General features: G+C 37.8%; 2 protein-coding genes across 4 annotated transcripts; one reads left to right on the top strand and one right to left on the bottom strand.

The window, feature by feature from the left end:
- The first annotated feature begins 3,751 nt into the window (after positions 1-3,751).
- On the top strand, positions 3,752-9,233 carry LOC113044610 (uncharacterized). The gene is made up of 5 exons (XM_026204734.1): positions 3,752-4,314; positions 6,954-7,376; positions 8,029-8,069; positions 8,170-8,311; positions 8,402-9,233. The coding sequence occupies exons 1-5, from the start codon at positions 4,191-4,193 to the stop codon at positions 8,431-8,433; spliced, it is 762 nt and encodes a 253-aa protein (XP_026060519.1). The 5' UTR covers positions 3,752-4,190; the 3' UTR covers positions 8,434-9,233.
- Positions 9,234-10,330: 1,097 nt separating this feature from the next.
- Positions 10,331-20,475, bottom strand: LOC113044612 (chloride intracellular channel protein 4). Of its 3 annotated transcripts, XM_026204736.1 has the most exons (7): positions 20,355-20,475; positions 18,463-20,185; positions 12,214-12,323; positions 11,232-11,357; positions 11,049-11,155; positions 10,785-10,969; positions 10,331-10,656 (listed from the first exon to the last, which is right to left on the bottom strand). In XM_026204736.1, the coding sequence occupies exons 1-7, from the start codon at positions 20,414-20,416 to the stop codon at positions 10,495-10,497; spliced, it is 2,475 nt and encodes an 824-aa protein (XP_026060521.1). In that variant the 5' UTR covers positions 20,417-20,475; the 3' UTR covers positions 10,331-10,494. The 3 variants fall into 3 exon arrangements, with proteins under 3 accessions (XP_026060521.1, XP_026060520.1, XP_026060522.1); XM_026204735.1 differs by lacking the exon at positions 20,355-20,475 and having other exon boundaries at positions 18,463-20,348; XM_026204737.1 differs by lacking the exons at positions 18,463-20,185; positions 20,355-20,475 and adding an exon at positions 15,215-15,654 and having other exon boundaries at positions 10,332-10,656.
- Between the last annotated feature and the right edge of the window lie 90 nt (positions 20,476-20,565).

Consider the following 20,565-nt stretch of genomic DNA (forward strand, 5'->3'; position numbering starts at 1 on the left):
GATCTCAGGTCGTGCCCTTATTGTGTTGCATGGCTTTGGTTTCATCCTGACGAGTGGTAATTGATTCCGCTGGAGGTCGTGCCGGCGCTAAGTGGGGGAGGATCTCCAGTTTCACCGAAAACAAATCACTCTTCTCTACAGCTGACCTTCCCTTCCCTCTTCTGTCCAGACCTCAGTCACTCGCATCCTCAGCATCATACAGTCTCTTCTGCTCACACAAAAGCTCAGTCAAAACATTCATGTGGAATGGAAATATTTTGTCTTTACTGCCACTTTTCATTAATTTAATGCATTGTTGATGAGTTATAGCAACCAAAAATAAACTTGTAGTTTCTTGTGTTTGAAGTGAACACAAAGGTCAAAATGAGTTAGGGTTAGGGTTAGGGTTAGGGTTAGGGTTAGAGACTGAGTTATTTCAGAGACTGGCAGAATTTAAAAGGAGCTCACAAGAAGAAAAAAAAAAACATGCAAAATAAAGGTCACAAAGTTAATTTTAAAATGCAATAAAATGAATTATAAATAAGAAAAATGTACGTTAATTATATACATTAAAGTAAAATAATGCAATGCAAGGCATCAGTTTAAATCATGTCCAGTGGTCTAAAACACTGCAGGTTAAGATGAAGGATGTGCCCATCACATCACGCGCAGGAGCATGTTAAATTAAATCCGACACTGCCCCCTGGTGAAGGACTACAGCAACTGACCAGGACAAAGACTTGATTAGCCTGAGCTGAACACTTAGCAAATAGACGAATAAATACTAAAACATATATTAAAATATGAGTATATAAAAAAGTAATACAAAAAAATGCAATATCAAAATAAAGCTATAAATATATTTGTTTTTTTATACTAATAAAACAATCTGACACTATTGCAAAACCTCTATAATATAATGAAATATTTGTGATTTATGTAAAAAAAATAAAAAAAATAAAAATGCTTTTAAAAACCTCTAAGGAACATGAATATTACAAAAAGTTATTTGAACTGGACAGCCTGAGTGTTGGGTTTTGTTCTGGCTGCTCCAGAGTCTGGTTCCAACTCTAACACTGTTATACTAACAAAAAAAACAAGAAAAGGCTACTTTCTTGGCTACGGCAGGGGAACCTTTACTTTGGAGAGCAAGTGTGTGTGTGTGTGTGTGTGTGTGTCAGGACACGAGTTTTGACGCTGCCTCACAGACGGGTGACTTGAATTGCTGGATGCTCTCAGGTCGGCTTCTCCTTTCCCAGCAACCTCCATTGAGGATCTGATCCTCCGTCTCTGACTGCATTCCCATCCTCCGTGTCTCCTGACATCACGGTCAGAGCAAACACAAACGGACACTTCCTGTGGAACACACACTGCTGCTCACCTAAACTTTACAGCTTTTATTACTTGCATCCTGAACTCATTTGCTTTATTGGGGATTCTTCCCCATGTAAGGTCCTAGATATGAATGATTTCTCAAATCGAATGGGCCAAAATGAGTTTCTCAAAAGCACCATTGCTTTCAATGGTTCTAGAGAGTAACCAAACCCAGGACAGACTCTGCCCAATAAAAGAACACACACATCATCCTGGCAACCAATAAAAGTAGAACTTTCCAGCTTTTGATTGCTCCTTGAAATGATGTCACTTCCTGTCCCTTATTTCATTTACGACAGCTCAATTTTAGCTGTAGTTTCTGCAGTGCTGTTATTGTTAACCAACATTACAGTAAAACAATCTGAATCATCAATTGGAATACAGCTGAAATAAAATATAAATATCAGATGAAAAAAAAAAAAAATCTAATTTTTAAATGAAAAACTTAATATTTATATATATATATATATATATATATATATATTAGGGGTGTAACGGTTCACAAAATTCACGGTTCGGTTCGATACGATACACTGATGTCACGGTTCGGTTCGGTTCGGTTCGATACGTTTTAGATACAGCAAAATGTAAAAACATCTCAACTTTTCAGAATGCCGCAAGCGCACCGCGGGTCATGTGACAAGAACCAACCAATCAGCTTCATCCTTTCCCGTAACAACGTTGAGAGCTCAGCCAAGATGAAGGATCAGCTGATCATAGTTGTATATGGATTGCAATTTTGAAATAAATTCAGTAGCAGAGCTACTGCAAGCGATTTTTAGAGCTGCAAATCCATTTATCCTTCGCTGAAATTTCCGCGTCTCATGGAGAGAGCACGTCATTGTTGCTTAGCAAAGACAGACGCCTCATGAGCGCTTCTGCCCGAGCGCTTTGGAAAGGAGGAGAAAGACGCGCTTAGCGTTTTCCATGCGTTTTTAGGCACGATATGTGAACGGCCCCTAAGGCGCTCGCTCACTCAGCACGCTCTGAAGGCTCGTTGCAAAATGTCTAATGCATTTAACAGACCAGAAATATAAGATCCTAAAATAACCAACAGGTCTGGTGTTTGGGTTGGATTCCCTGTAAGCTATAGTGTCTAAATGCTGCAGGGATAGTTTGCTGCGTGCATGTTTCTCCTTTTTTTCGTCTTTTCCCAGATAGTACTGACGCATATATCCCAGATATTCCCGCTGTTGTTTTTTTTTTTTTTTTTTTTTTGTAATCCCGCTGGTGTACCCTGTCATGTTGCAGATGCGACATACCGTTGTTTTTTTATCCACCACTCTCTTGCCATCACCATTATAGCTTAAAGGGAATCCAAAGTGCACCCAAACACCAGACCTGTTGGTTATTGGAGGATCTTCTCATTTCTAGTCTGTTAAACGCATTGGCTATTTTGCAACGAGCCTTCAGCGTGTACTGAGTGAGCGAGCGCCTGCTGAGTAGCCTAACATAAACATATAAGATGGTGTTTTTTTCTTCTTCGGGAGTGTCAGGGGCGTTGCCTGTTACGTTGTTTGGGTTATTGGGCTACCTTGTTGAACGCATATAATTATATTTCTTTCTCTCTCTTTTTTTTTTTTTTCAAATATAATTAATTACTCCAACGAACCGTTCGGTATACATAATGCGTACCGCGTACCGAACCGAAAGCGTCGTACCGAACGGTTCAATACGAATACGCGTATCGTTACACCCCTAATATATATATATATATATATATATAATGATAATAATAAAGCACATGAGGATTCAGATAAAAATAAATACTATACTAATATATAGATAATACTTAAATAATAGTGTAAATAAGTGGTGTGACAACATCAGAACTCATGGACTTTATTATTATCGTTTAGTGTCATTACAGAAAACCAAAACAGATATTATAATGGCATAATATCTATGCATTTTATATTTCTATCCATAACTGTTTAAAAATATTTTAAATATATCTTCATGACTGCTTATATAGACGTGTCAAACTGCATACAAAAAAAAAATTATGATAATTATAATTCATTTAAATGCACCAATACATTTATTTTCAAGTCTTATTTCTGATCATCGAACGCATCCTGCATTTCAGTTCATGCTAATTTCATGAAGAACAGCTTCAAAATTAGAAAGTTAAAGCTCTGAAATACAAAATCTAGAACTGATATACAAATTAATATGTATTAATATTAAAGCTAATTCAAAATATGAATAAATAATACGGAAAAATACTAAAAGTGATGTGATGACATCACAACACAAGGAAAGGTAAATTGCTGTTTAATTTTGAAAAAGTATGATTGATCATATAAAGCCAGTGCATTTGTTTTCTCGTTTTTCTTCACTTCAACTCATGCTAATTTCTTCTCATATGCATGAAGACTATTTGCATTGGCGCACACATCAGACGTGGTCCAGATTCGGGTTTGGCCCTTTTGACCCCGTGGAGGAGTGCACAGAGTCATCGGTGTGCTGCTGTGTAAGCAGTGATAAGGCACTTCTTAATGTGTTTGCACAGGGGCCGGAGTAAAAAGGGCCTCTGACGCAGAAGGGTCCACAGCCTGCCGCCGCCTTCACAATGGAGACCCCAACACCAAACACGGCCCCAAATGTCACGCCACGCCTGGACATGGCAGGGAGGGATGAGCCGCCTGATTGGACGGTGACAGTGTGGGTGTCTGGTTTTAAAAGGCCCGGTGGATGCGGTGTGACAGCAGAGGAAGCGCGGCGTAAAACACTGTAAAGTGAACACACTCGACAAGCCTTCTCATCTTAGAGGCGCATCAGAGCCAAAGAGTGCAACAGAAGACTGATCTCGTTCAAACCTTCAGGTCACTGAGATGTTTCAGCTGGGCATGTTGAATCTATTGACCACGGCTGCTCTGCTGACTGTCGCTTCGGTGTTGGATGCTGCTCCGCTGACGCCTGGAGATCCAGATGCTTTTGGAGAACCGGCCGATGGAGGTGAGACAGGTCAAAACCAGCTCACACTTTACATTCAGATGCTTTTATCTAAATCTAGTGACAGTGCATTCCATGTATACATTTAGCCTGATTAGTGCATGCACTTTGTGGGAAATGAACTAATGACCTTGGCGTTTCAATGCAAAAATGATTTTATTTCCCAGTATTTTTTTTTTAAATAAAGACATTTACTTGGGAAGTAAAATGGCCATATTGGTCTGGATATTCAGTTTTGAAAAATCTTGTAAAATTAAGTGAGTTAACGTTTAAAACAAGGGAAAAAAATAAAATAATTCAAAAGAAAAACAAGGATATTTTTCTTGCCCCACTGACATATTTTTTATTGGATTTAGCAAAATACAAGCCTTTATATTTTGAGTCATTTTCCACAAATAAATGTATCTTGTTTTAATTTTTTTTGTTTTTTTTTGCACTGTTGTGCCTTGCCATATTTCTGACCCAAGTCAAGTCAGATATATTTCTGTAGTGCTTTATACAATACAGACTGACTCACAGTAAGAAACAGCATCAGTGTTAACAATGTAAAATTCACCAAAACCCATCAGGAGCACTATTCTAACTGCATGGTCCTGCAAACAAATCTAAAAGATTGAATGCATTATAAATGTCTCGAGAATCGTTCAGAAGTATAAACACAATCATATGAGTCAAGGTTTATCATGCAGTAAGAGTAGGACAGCCGCAAAAAGGGCTTTTTTTGCAGCAATGCCATAGAAGAACTATTTGTGGTTCCCCAAGGAACATTCTGGTGGGTGCAACTTTTCTCCATGTTACCTTGAAGAATCTTTTGTGGATCAGAATGGTTCTTAATGGAAGCATTGATGCCAATAAAGAAGCTTTCTTTTTAAGAGCGTAGAGATATTAATGAGATCTCATCTGTGATTTCTCCATCCTGCGAGATGTTCGTCTCACTGTTGTCAAGCCTACAGACTCAGAGATGGCTCTGGACCAAGGTAATTAGTCCAGTGGCGCCGGCTCTTGTGCTCTTCTGTTGGTCTTGTGCTGTCCGCACTTCCAGTGTGTGTGCAAACCTTAAATCTGCCTTCGCATTCAGGTCTCCAGCTAAAATTGGCTCAGGGGTTTCAAACAGGTTTATGAATGAGGTCAGTAAGTCTCCGCGGATCTCATGTAGGCTAATTCTGATGCTCTTACAGAACTTCTCGACCTAGATGTGCACCGTGCACAGTATCTCCACCATGCAATAATAAACCAGCTAACAGGAAACGTTCTCGGAATGTTCCGTCAAGGTTCTCTCAACGTTCTTCCAGTAGCATTAATAGAATGTTTGCCTGAAGTTATGTGACATTTAATAACGTTCTCGGAATGTTTCTTTAACACACGTTACGATGCGTTCTAAGAACATTTTTGCTAGCACATGCACAAACAGTGTTAAAATAATAAGTGCACTATTGCTAAAATAATCACTATAATGCAGTTCATGCTGATTTAGAACCATATGCATGTATGGAATCTGGTGCACTTTTTTTTTTATTGCAACAATGTCACGACTGCCTTTAATGAGGGTGATAATACCACTTTTTTTTGCATTTCTGAGTCCAAAAACCCCACATGTGACATCAGCGAGACGCACTGCGGTCGTCCTAACAACTCGCTGTCTTCCCCAAGACTTCTGTAAACACGGCTTCGGGCAGAGAGCGGCTCCACATGTGTTTGTACACGAGTGTGAACAAGCGCTTTGTCACTGTCCACCTCTAAGATCAGAATGATGATGAGGACAAAAGGCATTTATCATCTCTTATATCTTGCATGTTTGTCCAAGCCAAGAAAAGGCCTTTTAAGGGTTGTTTGAAGTTTGGGTGTTTCAGTGCATTGGCGTTCCCATTGACTTGTTTCTATGGGTATGGGAACAATTCGGTGTCTCGGTACGCCACTAAATGAGACAGACCCTTTCAGAAGGGATGCATCATTCTGGTACCAACCATAAACTGGAATTTTTAGAGACATGCAAACACTTTACTGCAGCTGAGACTAATTAAATTGCATTCCATTGAGCTCCAAAGGAATGGAGGTTAAAGGGTTAGTCCACCCAAAAATTTTAGCTTTGTGTTTTTTCAATCTTGCATGACTTTCTTTTTTCATGTGAAACACATACGGCGATATTTTGAAGAACACTGGTCCGTTCTCCATTGACTTCCATTGTATTCTTCGTCTGTATGATGGAAGTCAAAAGTTTTGTGTCCTTTGCCAATCAATTCTTTTAAACCTGTATTTTGGAGCATATCAAAAAGACAAAAAAATCTCATGATTTCTGTAAACCATACTTTGTTGCTTGTTACGAAATCTCAGTGTTTTGTCATTGGGACAGTGATCTATTGAAGGAGTCACTAATATTAGTCTCTAACTGGCATGTTTAGACAAAAACATATTTATGCATGAGTTTTGTTGCATTTACACAGTTTTGACCACAAGCATGTGGTGTTTCGAGCGCTAGGAAACATTACATTTAAAGCTTTGTAAAAGTTTGTTTACTATTTAAAATCATTTTGATAGTACACTTAAATTCTACGAGAAAGACACATAACTGAAAGTGGCTCCAGAGTCGTGTACAGTTGCTTTAACGGATATAAAAATGCTAAGTATTGCTATTTTTCTCCCAGATCCACAGAGGAATATTGAGGGTAATGCAGCACAAGCGACCAGGATTTTCGAGAAGCTACTGAAGACCAGATCAATGACGACATTTCCAGACGGAGATGGAAAAACTGTAGCCATGAAAGCATTAGACGAAATAATTACAGCGACGAGTACCTTAGACACAGGTGCCAATAATCCATTAAAGACACTGACACTTCATTCTGATGGACACGAGGAGATTGGTGACGGATCTCTGAGCGGTTCACACGAGCAGCGAGGAGAGAAGAACAGACGGTTCAGTCTGTCAAAGCTGATGGACTCAAACGAGCTCAGCGACGCTCCGTCAGCCGCTCGAGAGGAGCTGGGGAAGATGCTGGGTGCACTCCAAGAGCTTCAGCAGTTAATGAACAGCACACTGAGCCATCGGATCACCTTCATAACCAGAGGTGTGTCAAACACTGATGTCATTTTGTCTGTTTTAAATCAGTCAAAAACTGTTTTCAACACTGATAATAATCAGAAATAGTTCTTGAGCAAATCATCATATCAGAATGATTTCTGAAAGATCATGTGACACTGAAGACTGGAGGAATGATGCTGAAAATACAGCTGTGCATCACAGAAATAAATTACAGTTTAATATATATTAACTAATATATATTTAAAATAGCTATTTTAAATTGTAATAATATTTCACAATTTTAAAAATCTTTTTTTCTATTAGTGTAATTCTAAATAAAAACTAAAACAATAATAATATATATATATATTTTTTTTTAAATAATAACAAATGTTGTCTTTGCAACTGTTTGAAATAAAGCTTTAGCTAAAATTACTAAAACAAATAGAACTATTTAAAAAAAAATGAAAAAGCATAATTTAAAATGGACTAAAACTTAAAACTAAAAATATAAAATAAATCTTAATATTGTAATAGGATATAAATAATAATAACACTAGTATTTTGGATTAAAGAAATTAAGTGAGCAAAAGAGACTTCTTTCAAAAACATTTTCAGCATGACATTGAATGCAATTTAGTTCAATTTAAATCTTGCTTTTATTTATTTATATTATTATTTTTTTTTTATCTTCAAAGGAAATAGTAATGGACGAAGTACTGGAAAAAAGAACAAAATGGTATGTTCAGATATTGAAATAAATAAATGATATTTACAGCATGAATATATAAAACCTCAGATGTGTGCTTCTGCTATAAATCATGTTTTCTAATTTGCAGACGGTTACAGATGGAAACCTGAAATCCACCACAGCGACCACTTTAGACAGCGCTGGGATTTCACCGAAGGTCAGCACTGACCAAATGGATCCCAAAGCCTTGAAAAAGTCTCTTCCGTCAGCTAAGAAAACCAACAAGCGAGGTAAGATGCAAACCAACCGCTCTGGATAACAAAAGTTTCAATGTGCATGATAAAAAATTTAATAAACTGTTGATGTTTCTTCAAAAACAGTGTGCTTCTGGAAGTACTGCTCTCAGAACTGAGAAGAGCAGCTGGTTTCACCAAGCAACAAATCCTGTTCTCAAACAGAGATGCTCACAGGACCGTTAATAACACGACTGACCCCTCTGACCTCTGTGACGTGTGTACCTTTGACTTTGTGCACGAAATGCTCTTAACCTTCCGTCTACAACAACCTTCTTCGTTGTTGCAAGCTCCAATAAAAATGAAAAAGCATGCAAAAAAAATACTGTGATAATAAAGAGAACTTTATTTTTCTACAGATATCTCTCTCGGTGATCATTGCAGCATTAGACGTGCGTCACTGTACGAGCGTTTGCACAGGTTCTCCGAGCTCAAACGCATGTGAAAGACAAGCTGTTGATATTACGTCTTTGAGATGGATCCGATCGCTCAAAGAGCTGCTGTTTGCTTGGGTGACGTCCACAGAATACAAGAGACCCAGCGTATCAAGATCTCATTCTTCACTCGGGGATAGGAAATTAAAAACCACGGAGACTTAATGATGAATTCTGATTAGTTTAATTAAAGTCTTCTCGTCAGAGCTTCATAAGGCGTTCAAGCAAGGTTACAGAGTTGCACAAAAAGCGTGTTTTAACAAGTTCTGTGCATCGGTTAAAACAACAGCATCAACAACCATCAAATATAAAGGAAGAAGCCGTTTCATCCTAAACTTGGAATTACAATCAATAATGTGATTGGTAAACGTGTGCGTAATAGCCTCATGTGATGATACGAAAGGAGAGTTTCATTAAACCTATATGGTGATATTGTAAAAGGAACATATAAAATGCAAATAGAAAATATGTGAAAAAATACTGGCCTGACCAGAAGAAGCGTATAAGTAAAAATTCAAATAATTCAAAAAATCCAGAAATATAGAGATCCATAGCTTAAAGGTGATTTAGATTTGGTCAAGGCCTTGGTGAATATAAGGAAGGTACCATCTCTAGTCTATCTACAGTATATAATCTATGATTGTTAGGAGTATTTGATCTCTGCGTCTGGTCTTATACTATTTCCCTGGTCCTGCCATTGATTGAAGGAAAACGTACGCCAGTCTACTGATTTATGATCAATATACCGTAGTATTAGTGCAGCTCCACCAGTGAGCGCGTACACACACACACGCGCGCACACACACGCACACGCACGCGCACACGCACACACACACACACTCACACACATACATACACACACACACATACATACACACACACACGCACACACACACACACACACACACAAGCATGTACACACACACACACACACACACGCACACACACACATGCACACACACACGTACACGCACAAACATGTACAAACACACACACATACAGATCCACACACACAAACATGAACACACACAAACACACGCGTGTGCACACACACACACACACACACACATGCACACACATGGACACACACACTCGTGCACACAGACACACACACGCACACACACATACATACATACACACGCACACACACATACATACATACACACGCACACACACACACACACGTGCATGCACAAACATGTACACACACACACACATGTGCACACACAAACATGAACACACACAAGCACAAACACACGCGCGTGCACACACGCACACACACACACACACACACACACATGCATGCACAAACATGTACACACACACATCCACGCGCACAAACATGTACACACACACACATACACACACACGTGCATGCACAAACATGTACACACACACACATCCACACGCACAAAAATGTACACACACTCATCCACATGCACAAACATGTACATGCACACACATGCACACACACACACATGTACACACACATGCACATATATGCACACGCACACACGTACACACACATTCACACACACACACATGTACACACACAGACACACACACGCACAAACATGTACACACACACACACACACACTCATGCACACAGACACACACACACACACACACACATGCACACAGACACACACACACACACACTCATGCACACAGACACACACACACACACACACACACAAGCATGTGACGTTGCTCTGAGCTACCAGTGATTGTCTGGTCATCCTGAACTATTTGATCTTCTTGGCGACGTCCAGGTAAGCGAACTCGACCTCGCGCTCAGCAGGGCAGGTGTTCATGAACTCCTCTCTCTTGTACGCATTGTTCAAATATCTCCAAACCCCGGTCATCTCGGCAGAAATCTCAAAACCCCTGTACTTCCTGGCAACAATCTGTAACTCAGAGCATGGAGGCGATAAAATGTGTGCATGCCAAATAAAATACTAGCTCTAAAATTTGTGAACAGAGAAAGGCAGGACAAGTCATAGCATGAGCGATGGCAAAGAAGGAAAGGAAATACCTTAATGATGTGTAGTTTGGGCAGCAGGTTGCAGTCGGCGAGCGTGAGGTCCGGTCCATCCAGAAAACTGCGTGTGGACACACCGGGATCATCATCTACGCTGCTGGCATCTATTTCCTCGGCCAGCGGCGTCTGCAAATACTCATCCAACCTCTTCAGAGACCTCAGAAGAGCTTTCTCCAGACCTTCAACCAAACACCAGATCAAAACAGAATTACAAAAGAGCATCACTTCACAATCTGCGATAAAACCGATTAAACTCACCCTCCTTAGCTTCTTTACGAGGGTTCTTGATGTAGGCAGAAAACTTGGCAAACACATCTATTCCTGCTGTGTTGGATTCAGGATGCTTCGCTGCCAGCTTTGGGAATCTTCAAAAAGCGCACCAGGGTTAATTCTGGAGAATCTTTAGGGAATGTAATAAGGATGTGAGGTAATAGTAAGTACCGTGGTGGAGCCAGTCGTTCCTCCAGAAACTCCTCGATCTTGTTGACGTCCACAAGCACCTCTCCGTTGAAGGTCATGAATGGAGGGTTGGTTCCTGGAGCGAGGTCCTGCAGATCCGCCGGCTTTCTGTGTGACACGGATCAACAAACCTGCCGTCATCAGTGCTGCTACTGTTAACTTAAACTACAGCAGAGATGCCCAAATCCAGTGTATGTGGGCTAAAAGTGCACGCCATTTGAAATGGGACGCTATACCATAAGAAAAAGTAAATAAATGAAAATGATGTCATTGAAGCACATCTTCATTTCTAATTTAAATTGTTTTATTTTTGCATTTTTGCATTTTTGCATTTAATAACTAATTTAGTTTTTGAATTAAAAATGTAATTTTGTCTAGTTATTTATGCACTTTTTCATGTACTATAAATTAATATAAAATTAAGCTAAAATAAAATAAAATAAAACAAATGCAATAAATATTAGATGAAAAAGATAAACTAACTGAAATGAATTGTGTTTATTTGAAATACTAAAATTACGAAAACTAAAACTGAAAAAATGTACACTAAAAATAACAAAAGCAGATTAGTAACGAATTACTAAAACATAAATAATAATCGATAAGAGCTCAATTTTTTTTTTTTGAAAAAGTAATAATACATTTTTAAATAAAATGTCACAAGCTCACATTAAATTTTATAAAACTAAAATTTAAATGTAAACTTCAAAAATGAAAGTCAATTAAAAAAATTCATAAATACTATCATTAATAAATATTAATATTAATAAAGAGAATTTCTGGATATTGTTCAAAATTGAAATGGAATCTTTAAAAACATTAGTTTCTATTGCATTCGATACATTTGATCAGTTAATACAATAGATTCAACCTGAGGGTGTGAGCGTCAGGAGCGTCTTCTAATGGTAAAGTGTGTGTTCTTGTGTGTGTTTCCGTGTCTTTATCTGTGTGTTCTGTGCTTCACCTCTTGAGGTCCACAGTGGTGACGTTAAAGATGACTCCTTTCAGCCAGAGGATCATGAAGAGTCTCTGAGAGAACGGACAGTTCCCGAGACTCTCTCCATCACTGCCGGCCTGAGACACACACACACACACACACACACACACACACACATCCCATCAATGCTCTTCAAGAGACTTTTGATTTAGTTTGCTCTGCATGGCTTAATGCATGAAGACTTTTAAAATGAAGTTTAAAATATAAATTACTTAAATTACCTTTGTTTTTTTTAATCGTCAAATAGTTAAGCTCCAAGATGTACAGAATATCCAGGATAATCATGACATTATGGAATATATTTAAAAGGTTTTTTTTATATATATATATATATATATATATATATATATATATATATATATATATATATATATATACAGTATTGTTCAAAATAATAGCAGTACAATGTGACTAACCAGAATAATCAAGGTTTTTTGTATATTTTTTTATTGCTACGTGGCAAACAAGTTACCAGTAGGTTCAGTAGATTCTCAGAAAACAAATGAGACCCAGCATTCATGATATGCACGCTCTTAAGGCTGTGCAATTGGGCAATTAGTTGAATTAGTTGAAAGGGGTGTGTTCAAAAAAATAGCAGTGTGGCATTCAATCACTGAGGTCATCAATTTTGTGAAGAAACCGGTGTGAATCAGGTGGCCCCTATTTAAGGATGAAGCCAACACTTGTTGAACATGCATTTGAAAGCTGAGGAAAATGGGTCGTTCAAGACATTGTTCAGAAGAACAGCGTACTTTGATTAAAAAGTTGATTAGAGAGGGGAAAACCTATAAAGAGGTGCAAAAAATGATAGGCTGTTCAACTAAAATGATCTCCAATGCCTTAAAATGGAGAGCAAAACCAGAGAGACGTGGAAGAAAACGGAAGACAACCATCAAAATGGATAGAAGAATAACCAGAATGGCAAAGGCTCAGCCAATGATCACCTCCAGGATGATCAAAGACAGTCTGGAGTTACCTGTAAGAACTGTGACAGTTAGAAGACGTCTGTGTGAAGCTAATCTATTTTCAAGAATCCCCCGCAAAGTCCCTCTGTTAAAAAAAAGGCATGTGCAGAAGAGGTTACAATTTGCCAAAGAACACATCAACTGGCCTAAAGAGAAATGGAGGAACATTTTGTGGACTGATGAGAGTAAAATTGTTCGTTTTGGGTCCAAGGGCCACAGGCAGTTTGTGAGACGACCCCCAAACTCTGAATTCAAGCCAGATTCACAGGATTGCTAAATCCCAGAAAAAAAAAATGTTTGTACAAAATAGTTTTGAGTTTGTACAGTCAAAGGTAGACACTGCTATTTTTTTGAACACACCCCTTTCAACTAATTGCCCAATTGCACAGCCTTAAGAGCGTGCATATCATGAATGCTGGGTCTTGTTTGTTTTCTGAGAATCTACTGAACCTACTGGTAACTTGTTTGCCACGTATCAATAAAAAATATACTAAAAACCTTGATTATTCTGGTTAGTCACATTGTACTGCTATTATTTTGAACAATACTGTATATATATATATATATATATATTATTATTATAAGTGTTTTAAATATGCAACGGTATACATTTGGCTAAAGTAATTACTTTATGTGATTATCGACTCAATGATTTACACTTAGAATACTTCAGAATCCAAACAAGCTTCTTTATCGTCTTGTTACACATCAGTTAAAAGACGAAAAAAGGTTCATCAGGCAAAGAAAAAAATTATTTACTCTTCCTCCACTTTTTCCCTAACAGCTTCTTTCTTTTGTTAAGCACAAAATAATATATTGTGAATAATGTTGGTAACTAAACAGTTAACGGTATCCATTGACTTGTATATTTGTTACTTCTATAGTATCTTTAGTATATATAGCAAAATATTTTTTTATAGTATAACTATAAATGGCTACCATCAAATGTTTGGTTGCCAACATTCTTCAAAATATCTTCTTCTGTTGATAGTGGCTTTTGTCTTAATTAGTGTTTTTTTCATACCATGGAAGTCAATGGCTACCGTCAACAGTTAAAGGTTACCAACATTCTTTAAAATATTGTCTTTTGTTGACGGTAGCCATTGACTTGCAGAGTATTTTTCCATTCGACAGAAGTCAATAGCTACCATCACCTGCTTGGTTACCAATATTTTTCAACATCTTCTTTTGGTGACATAACAACCATAGTAAGTCAATGGCTACCGCCAACCATTTGGTTGCCAACATTCTTCAAAATATTTTCTTTTTTTGATGGAAGCCATTGACTTCTATAGTATTTTTTTCCCCTCTCCATACTATGGAAATCAATGCTACTTTCAACTGTTTGGATACCAATATTTCAGAAATTATTTTCTTTTGTTGATGTTAGATTTGGACTTAATCAGTAAAAGGCTATACTGACAACTGCTTATGTTAAAGTTATGAATATTGTTCAAAATACCATATTTTGTTGATAGTAGACATTGACTTCCAAAGTATTTTTTCCATACCAATGAAATCAATAGCTACCGTCACCTGCTTTTGCAACCAATATGCTTCAACATATCTTCTTTTGGTGATATAACATCTATAGCAAGTCAATGGCTACCGCCAACCATTTGGTTGCTAAATTCTTTGAAATGTCTTCTTTTGTTGATGAAGCCTTAATATTTTCCCCCATGGCTACCATCAAGTTTTTATTTACCTACATTCTTTTAAACCATCTTCTTTTGTGTTCAGCATCTGAAGAAACTCATATATTTGCAACAACACGATGCTGAGTAAATAATTGAACCTCATCCGATATGAAAAACCATTAAGGAGTTAAATAAGCTTAGAGCGACAAACATCACAAGATGTTTGCTCAGAGCACAGTAGTTAGGAAAACTTCCCACAATGTTTGAGACTTTGAGACAATAGTAAATATTGCAGTTTCCTATTCAAATGCAAAACAATTTATAAAAATCAAAGTTCTTCAAAGGTTGGGCGTGAGAACGTCTTACCTTCACAAACAGCTCAATGCTAGGAAAGCCCAGTTTTTTAGCTGCCACGTCAAACCAAGCCATCGTGAAATATGGCTGCATGGCTCAAAACTCAAATCCGCTCTCTCTGCGTGTTTAAAAATCTATTTTGCTTGGTTCTTTGTGCATCCAGAATGACAAGAGTCTGTCTTCATCTTCTGTGGGTGGGAAAAACGCTCAAATGTGACGAGACACTGAGACGTTTGTTCATTGTTATCAGCAATAGAGACGCCGTTCATGAGACGTGTGTTATGAAAGCATTTTACAGATCAACACTGTAAAAATGTTCTTTATGATGATTGGAGTCTCTATTATGATTTTCAGTGCTATAAAGTATATGCATTACCATATGAAGAGTACTTGCAGTATCTCTGGATTGATTTATTGCTGTGCTACTGTATTTATGAGTCTGATTTCTACCTGAAGATAAAAAAATCAGACCAACATAACACCAGCAGAGGGCAGAGCTTCATTTTTAAGGGCTACTGCTAATAATCAGGCTTTGTGCTCATGTCAAAGTATGTGTCAGTTTATAAAAAAATAAAGAAAGAAAGTTCAGATTATAAAACCTGATTTAATAAGCCACATTTGAATACAAGCATACCTGTAACGGCACAGCAATTAGATTATAATAATTCAATTGTAGCATTAACTTCACTGTGTGGCAATAAACGCCAGCCTAGAAACCACACAGCATCACTATGGTTGAGTTTTCACATTCAGGAATTATATTACACAAACTGATGCTTGTTTTGATTGGTTAGTGATCTGTAATGTTAGAGTGAGATCGTGGGAGTTCAAGCGCACACAAAGGCCATCTTTGTTACGGGACTCGCGCTGCAGAAACACACGGGTGGGATTTAAGTGAATTTTTACCAGGCTTAACGTCCCGCTGGTCAGCCTCCTTCATTCAACAAGAATTTGGCTGACGTGAGAGCTTTGTCCTGAATGCTTCAAACAATTAAAAATAAAATAAATAAATAAATAAATAAAACTATTGCTGTTTTGCTTGATTAAGAACAACAAAGTTTAACAAACAAAATAAAATACATTTAAAATAAAATATAAAATAAAAAAAAATATTAAAAATAATTATAATTAATTTAATGAATTATTTATTATTATTTTAAATATTATGTATTATTAATATTATTACATAATTTATTACAAATAATAATAAAACAAACTACTATTGATGTAGATCGGCTGGTTAAGGACAAAGTTTAACAAATAAATAAAAATTAAAATAAAATACTATACTATAAAATATAAGTTTGCTGTAGGTTTGCTTATTGGAGCACCAAAGCCTAACAAATAAAATAAAATGCATTTTAATGCATTTAAATAAAATAAAATGCAAATTAAATAAAAAATAATAAATTTAAATTATTTAAGTAACTAAATACAAAACTGCTATTGCTGTAGTGTAGGAAACAAAAAAATATACAAATCTCTTACTGTAGTTTTGCTTAATTAAGAGCCCCGCTCACAGTTAAATGAAATGACGTAGAAATAAATAAATACATATATACATGAATCAACACATAAAATAAATAAAAATTAAAATAAATAAAACCATCTAATGTTGTAGTTTTAAATAGAAAAAAATTAACACCTGAATACCAGAGCCAAACTATTTTTATCTATAACATTTTAGTATGTTTTATTGCATAATCTTTGGTAAACTTCAGTCTACATAACAGTTGAACAAGTTTGATTAATATTATAGATGAAGAACCACACTCATATTTAAATGTAAATAAATAAATACATGTCTAGACACTTCTATCTTGCACTATAATGTTGCATAATCTTTGATAAAGACGTCAAGGCAATAGAAGTTAATTGCAAAAGTGCGACCTAAAGCCAGTTCTTTTCTAATGTTTGTTGATAGGACACTTTATATGGTAGTTTCTATTAGAGCGTTCTAGAATTAAGAAAGAAACACCGCCGTGGGTTGTGTTCAGTTTTATTTTTAGCTCACCAATCAATCCATCAGCTCAACAACAGCCGAGAATAATCTCAATTTACTAAGTGCATTATATCAGCAGCAGCCCACCACAACATGACTTCAGACTTAGGCTTGAACCTTAAGATATACAGTCTATATCAAATCAACCACTGTTTCCAACTGAGTTTAAGCTGTTGCAGTTTCTTGTCAGATCAGTGTTGAATAATAATCTTGCATTTAAGGCCAGTTAAAGTGCATTGGCTACCAGTATAAGGTATATTTTATTTGTTAATGCACCTGCAACAATAAGCAGCTAAACCGACTGGTTCCAGTAACAATGGCCTGGACTGGGAATTACAGTCTGGTTTTCTAGAAGCGGGTTGACAGACCAGTTGACCAGTAGAGCAAAGACACTAATGCAATTAGGGTTAGTGATAGTAAGACCATCTGCTGAGCAGAAGGACATGCTGTCATTGTAGGAAACTGTACAAGGCCTGATCATTGTCATCCCTAAAATAAGACTCTGTCAGCGTTTCTATTCATATCTGAATTGTGTTTGCCTTTTGACAGTTTATATGTATGTTAAATGTACCTCAGTGATCAGTTCCCACCAACATTTTATAATATTTATTTACTATATAGGCCTACTATTTCATTCTATTTAATTTCCTTTGAATTATTTTTATTATTCAGAATCTTTTATTTTAAAATGATAAATTATTAATTAGCAGTTAACTAATAATTGTTATTTTATTTCAATTATCAGTTGGTTTTTAGTTAACAATAACAAAAGGGTACTGCATTTAAAAAAAACAGTAAAAATTATGGAAATATTATTACAATCTAAATGTTTTTTTTTAAGTAAATATATGTTAAATGTATTTTATTTCTGCATCATTACTCCAGTCTTCAGTGTCACATGATCGTCAGAAATCATGGAAATATTCTGATTTGCTGCTCAAGATACATTTCTGATTATTATTATCATTGTTACAAACATTTAACTGCTCCATATTTTTGTGCAAACTGTGATACATTTGATTTTTCAGGATTCTTTGATGAATGGAATGTTCAAAAGTAGCATTTGTTTGAACACTTTTGTAACATTATAAATATCTACTCTTACTCATGCATCCTTATAAATAAAAGCATTAACTTTTCACTGACTCCAAACGTTTGAACTCAGGGTTATGTAACAACCTTGCTTAAAACTAACTTCTAATACACCTATATACAGATGCATGTAGACCACCATCTGGCTATTAACAGTAGTGGGTACCTTCACATAGAGGGAGATCTGCAGGTCATGGGGATTGCCCTCCTGTTGAGCTGGATTCTCCATCTTTGTCTTATTTTCCGGGTTTTTCTCCTCTCTCTGTTGAAGTACAGCAGCTGGTAGCCCAGGGCATCCATTGGCCATATTGACCTCTTGAACTTTGGCCTTGATGTTCACGTCCCCTTCACTGCTCCCGCTCACGCCTCTGACCCGACTGCAGAGGGGCTTCGCCAGCTCTTGGAAATGGGCATCTGAGCCCTCGCTGGCCTTCATCCAGGCAGGTATGGTGATTTTACGCCCTGCCTGGGCTTTCCTCCTGGGCTCATCTTCAATGACAGCCTTCAGCTCTTCTAGCCAGTTCCCCGCCCCCTCCTCTACAGGTGCTGCCACTTCTTGTCTTGGCTGTTCCTTTGCATCTCCACCTCCCTCTGCGACCTCTGGTTTGCTGTTGCCCAGCTGTTCCTGCTTCTTCCCCACCCCCTCCTCTACAACCTCTGGCTCATCAAGTGGCTGTTCCGCCTTTGTACAGCTTCCCTCCTCCATGAGAAGCTCCTCCTCCTTGACCCGCTCTTCTGTAATCTCTACAACTCTTTGAGCATCATCTTGAATCTTTTCGACGCTTTCTACCTCTTTATCAGCTCCTATTGTCTCCTCAGCTCCATTGACAATAGGAGATTCGGTATCTCCAACTATGTTTTCACATTTCTCCAGTTTGGTGTCAATACACTCTAGTCTTTCATACTCTTGCGTGATGCTTTCCTCCAACTGATCTGAATTCTGGTCCATCTCTTCTATTTTTCCACCAGTCATATCAGTTGATAGTTGCTCTGTTGCAGACCTTTCTTCTGGTGCATTATAAGTGGTCTTTTCATCACTACTTGTCTCGAAGGCATCGTTGTGCACTGTCTCTCCAGCTGCTATACAGTCCTCCCATAAAAGCACTTCGGTTGTAGACTGATCCTCGCTAGCATTATCAAATGTCACACTTTCTTCCTCTTCCCCAAGACTCTGGAAGTCTTCTATCGATTCTCCTTCACTGTTAGAAACCATCCGTGTCGCTTTGTCTGCATTGTTTTTTACAACCTCATTATCTACCTCTTCGTGCTCCTCTTCTTGTAAAAGTCTGTCGCTCTCCACTTGCTGAATTTGCTCGTCTCTGTACTTGTTTTTTATTTTCTCGAGGAGGCTACAGGTGAACTCTCTTACCTCAGACAGGAGCAGCTCCTGATGTTTCTTGTCCTCCGTCTGCCGTTCGCTCAAGGTTTGCATCTGTGCTTCGTCGTTTTCCATTTCGTCTTCATACAGCGTTGCCAACTTGTGATCTGCGCGGTCCTTGTCCAGTTCTTTCAATGCTCCTCTGAGCTCTTCAGCTTTGTTTCGAAGATCTGGAGCTTGTGTTTGTGTTGAAGCTGGCAGTTCATCTGTTAGGTTCAGCTCAGGCGTTGTTAGTTTGATGGCTATGTTCACTTCTTCCTCCTCCGTCTCTTCAGCATTTTGCAGAACCACGGTTTCTTGGCTAACTTTGTCCTCTACACCTTCCATATTATCCTCTTCCTCTGTTTTATGAATGATCACGTCTGTTGAGGGCATTGCGTTGCTTTCTCCACCATCATCATCTCCAATGTTGATATCCTCGTCCACCTCTTCGGCCAGTTCGACCTCATCTTCCTCCTCTTCCTCCAGTCCAGTCCTCCGATCCTCCATCTCCACGCACGACCCTACAGGACTGTGGATGACAGCGTCGTTAGAAATCTCCATGTTGAAACTCATATCGTTTTTGGCCTGGGCCATACTTGAGAATTAGAAGAGTGTTTAGAGACTGTGTAGAACTAGCACACCAAAGCTCTTCTGTCTACTCCTGCAGTCTATGTTCTGTAAAGGTAACTAGGACTTACTCTCTCTCCCCCTCTTTGTCCTCTGGAGGATTATGGTACATTTCGCATTCTGATCCCCACATGACTTGCCTGCCCTCTCAAATCCGCTCCAATGGGAGCCTGGTCAGCTCAAGATGATCGGTTTAAGGGCAGGGCAGGTATTTAATGTAGTGAATTGGAAGTCAACATCTTGTTTACTACCTTAGATAAATCAGGAACAAAAAATATTTCA

Source organism: Carassius auratus, chromosome 26 (assembly GCF_003368295.1).
Source record: "Carassius auratus strain Wakin chromosome 26, ASM336829v1, whole genome shotgun sequence".
Lineage (NCBI taxonomy): Eukaryota > Metazoa > Chordata > Actinopteri > Cypriniformes > Cyprinidae > Carassius > Carassius auratus.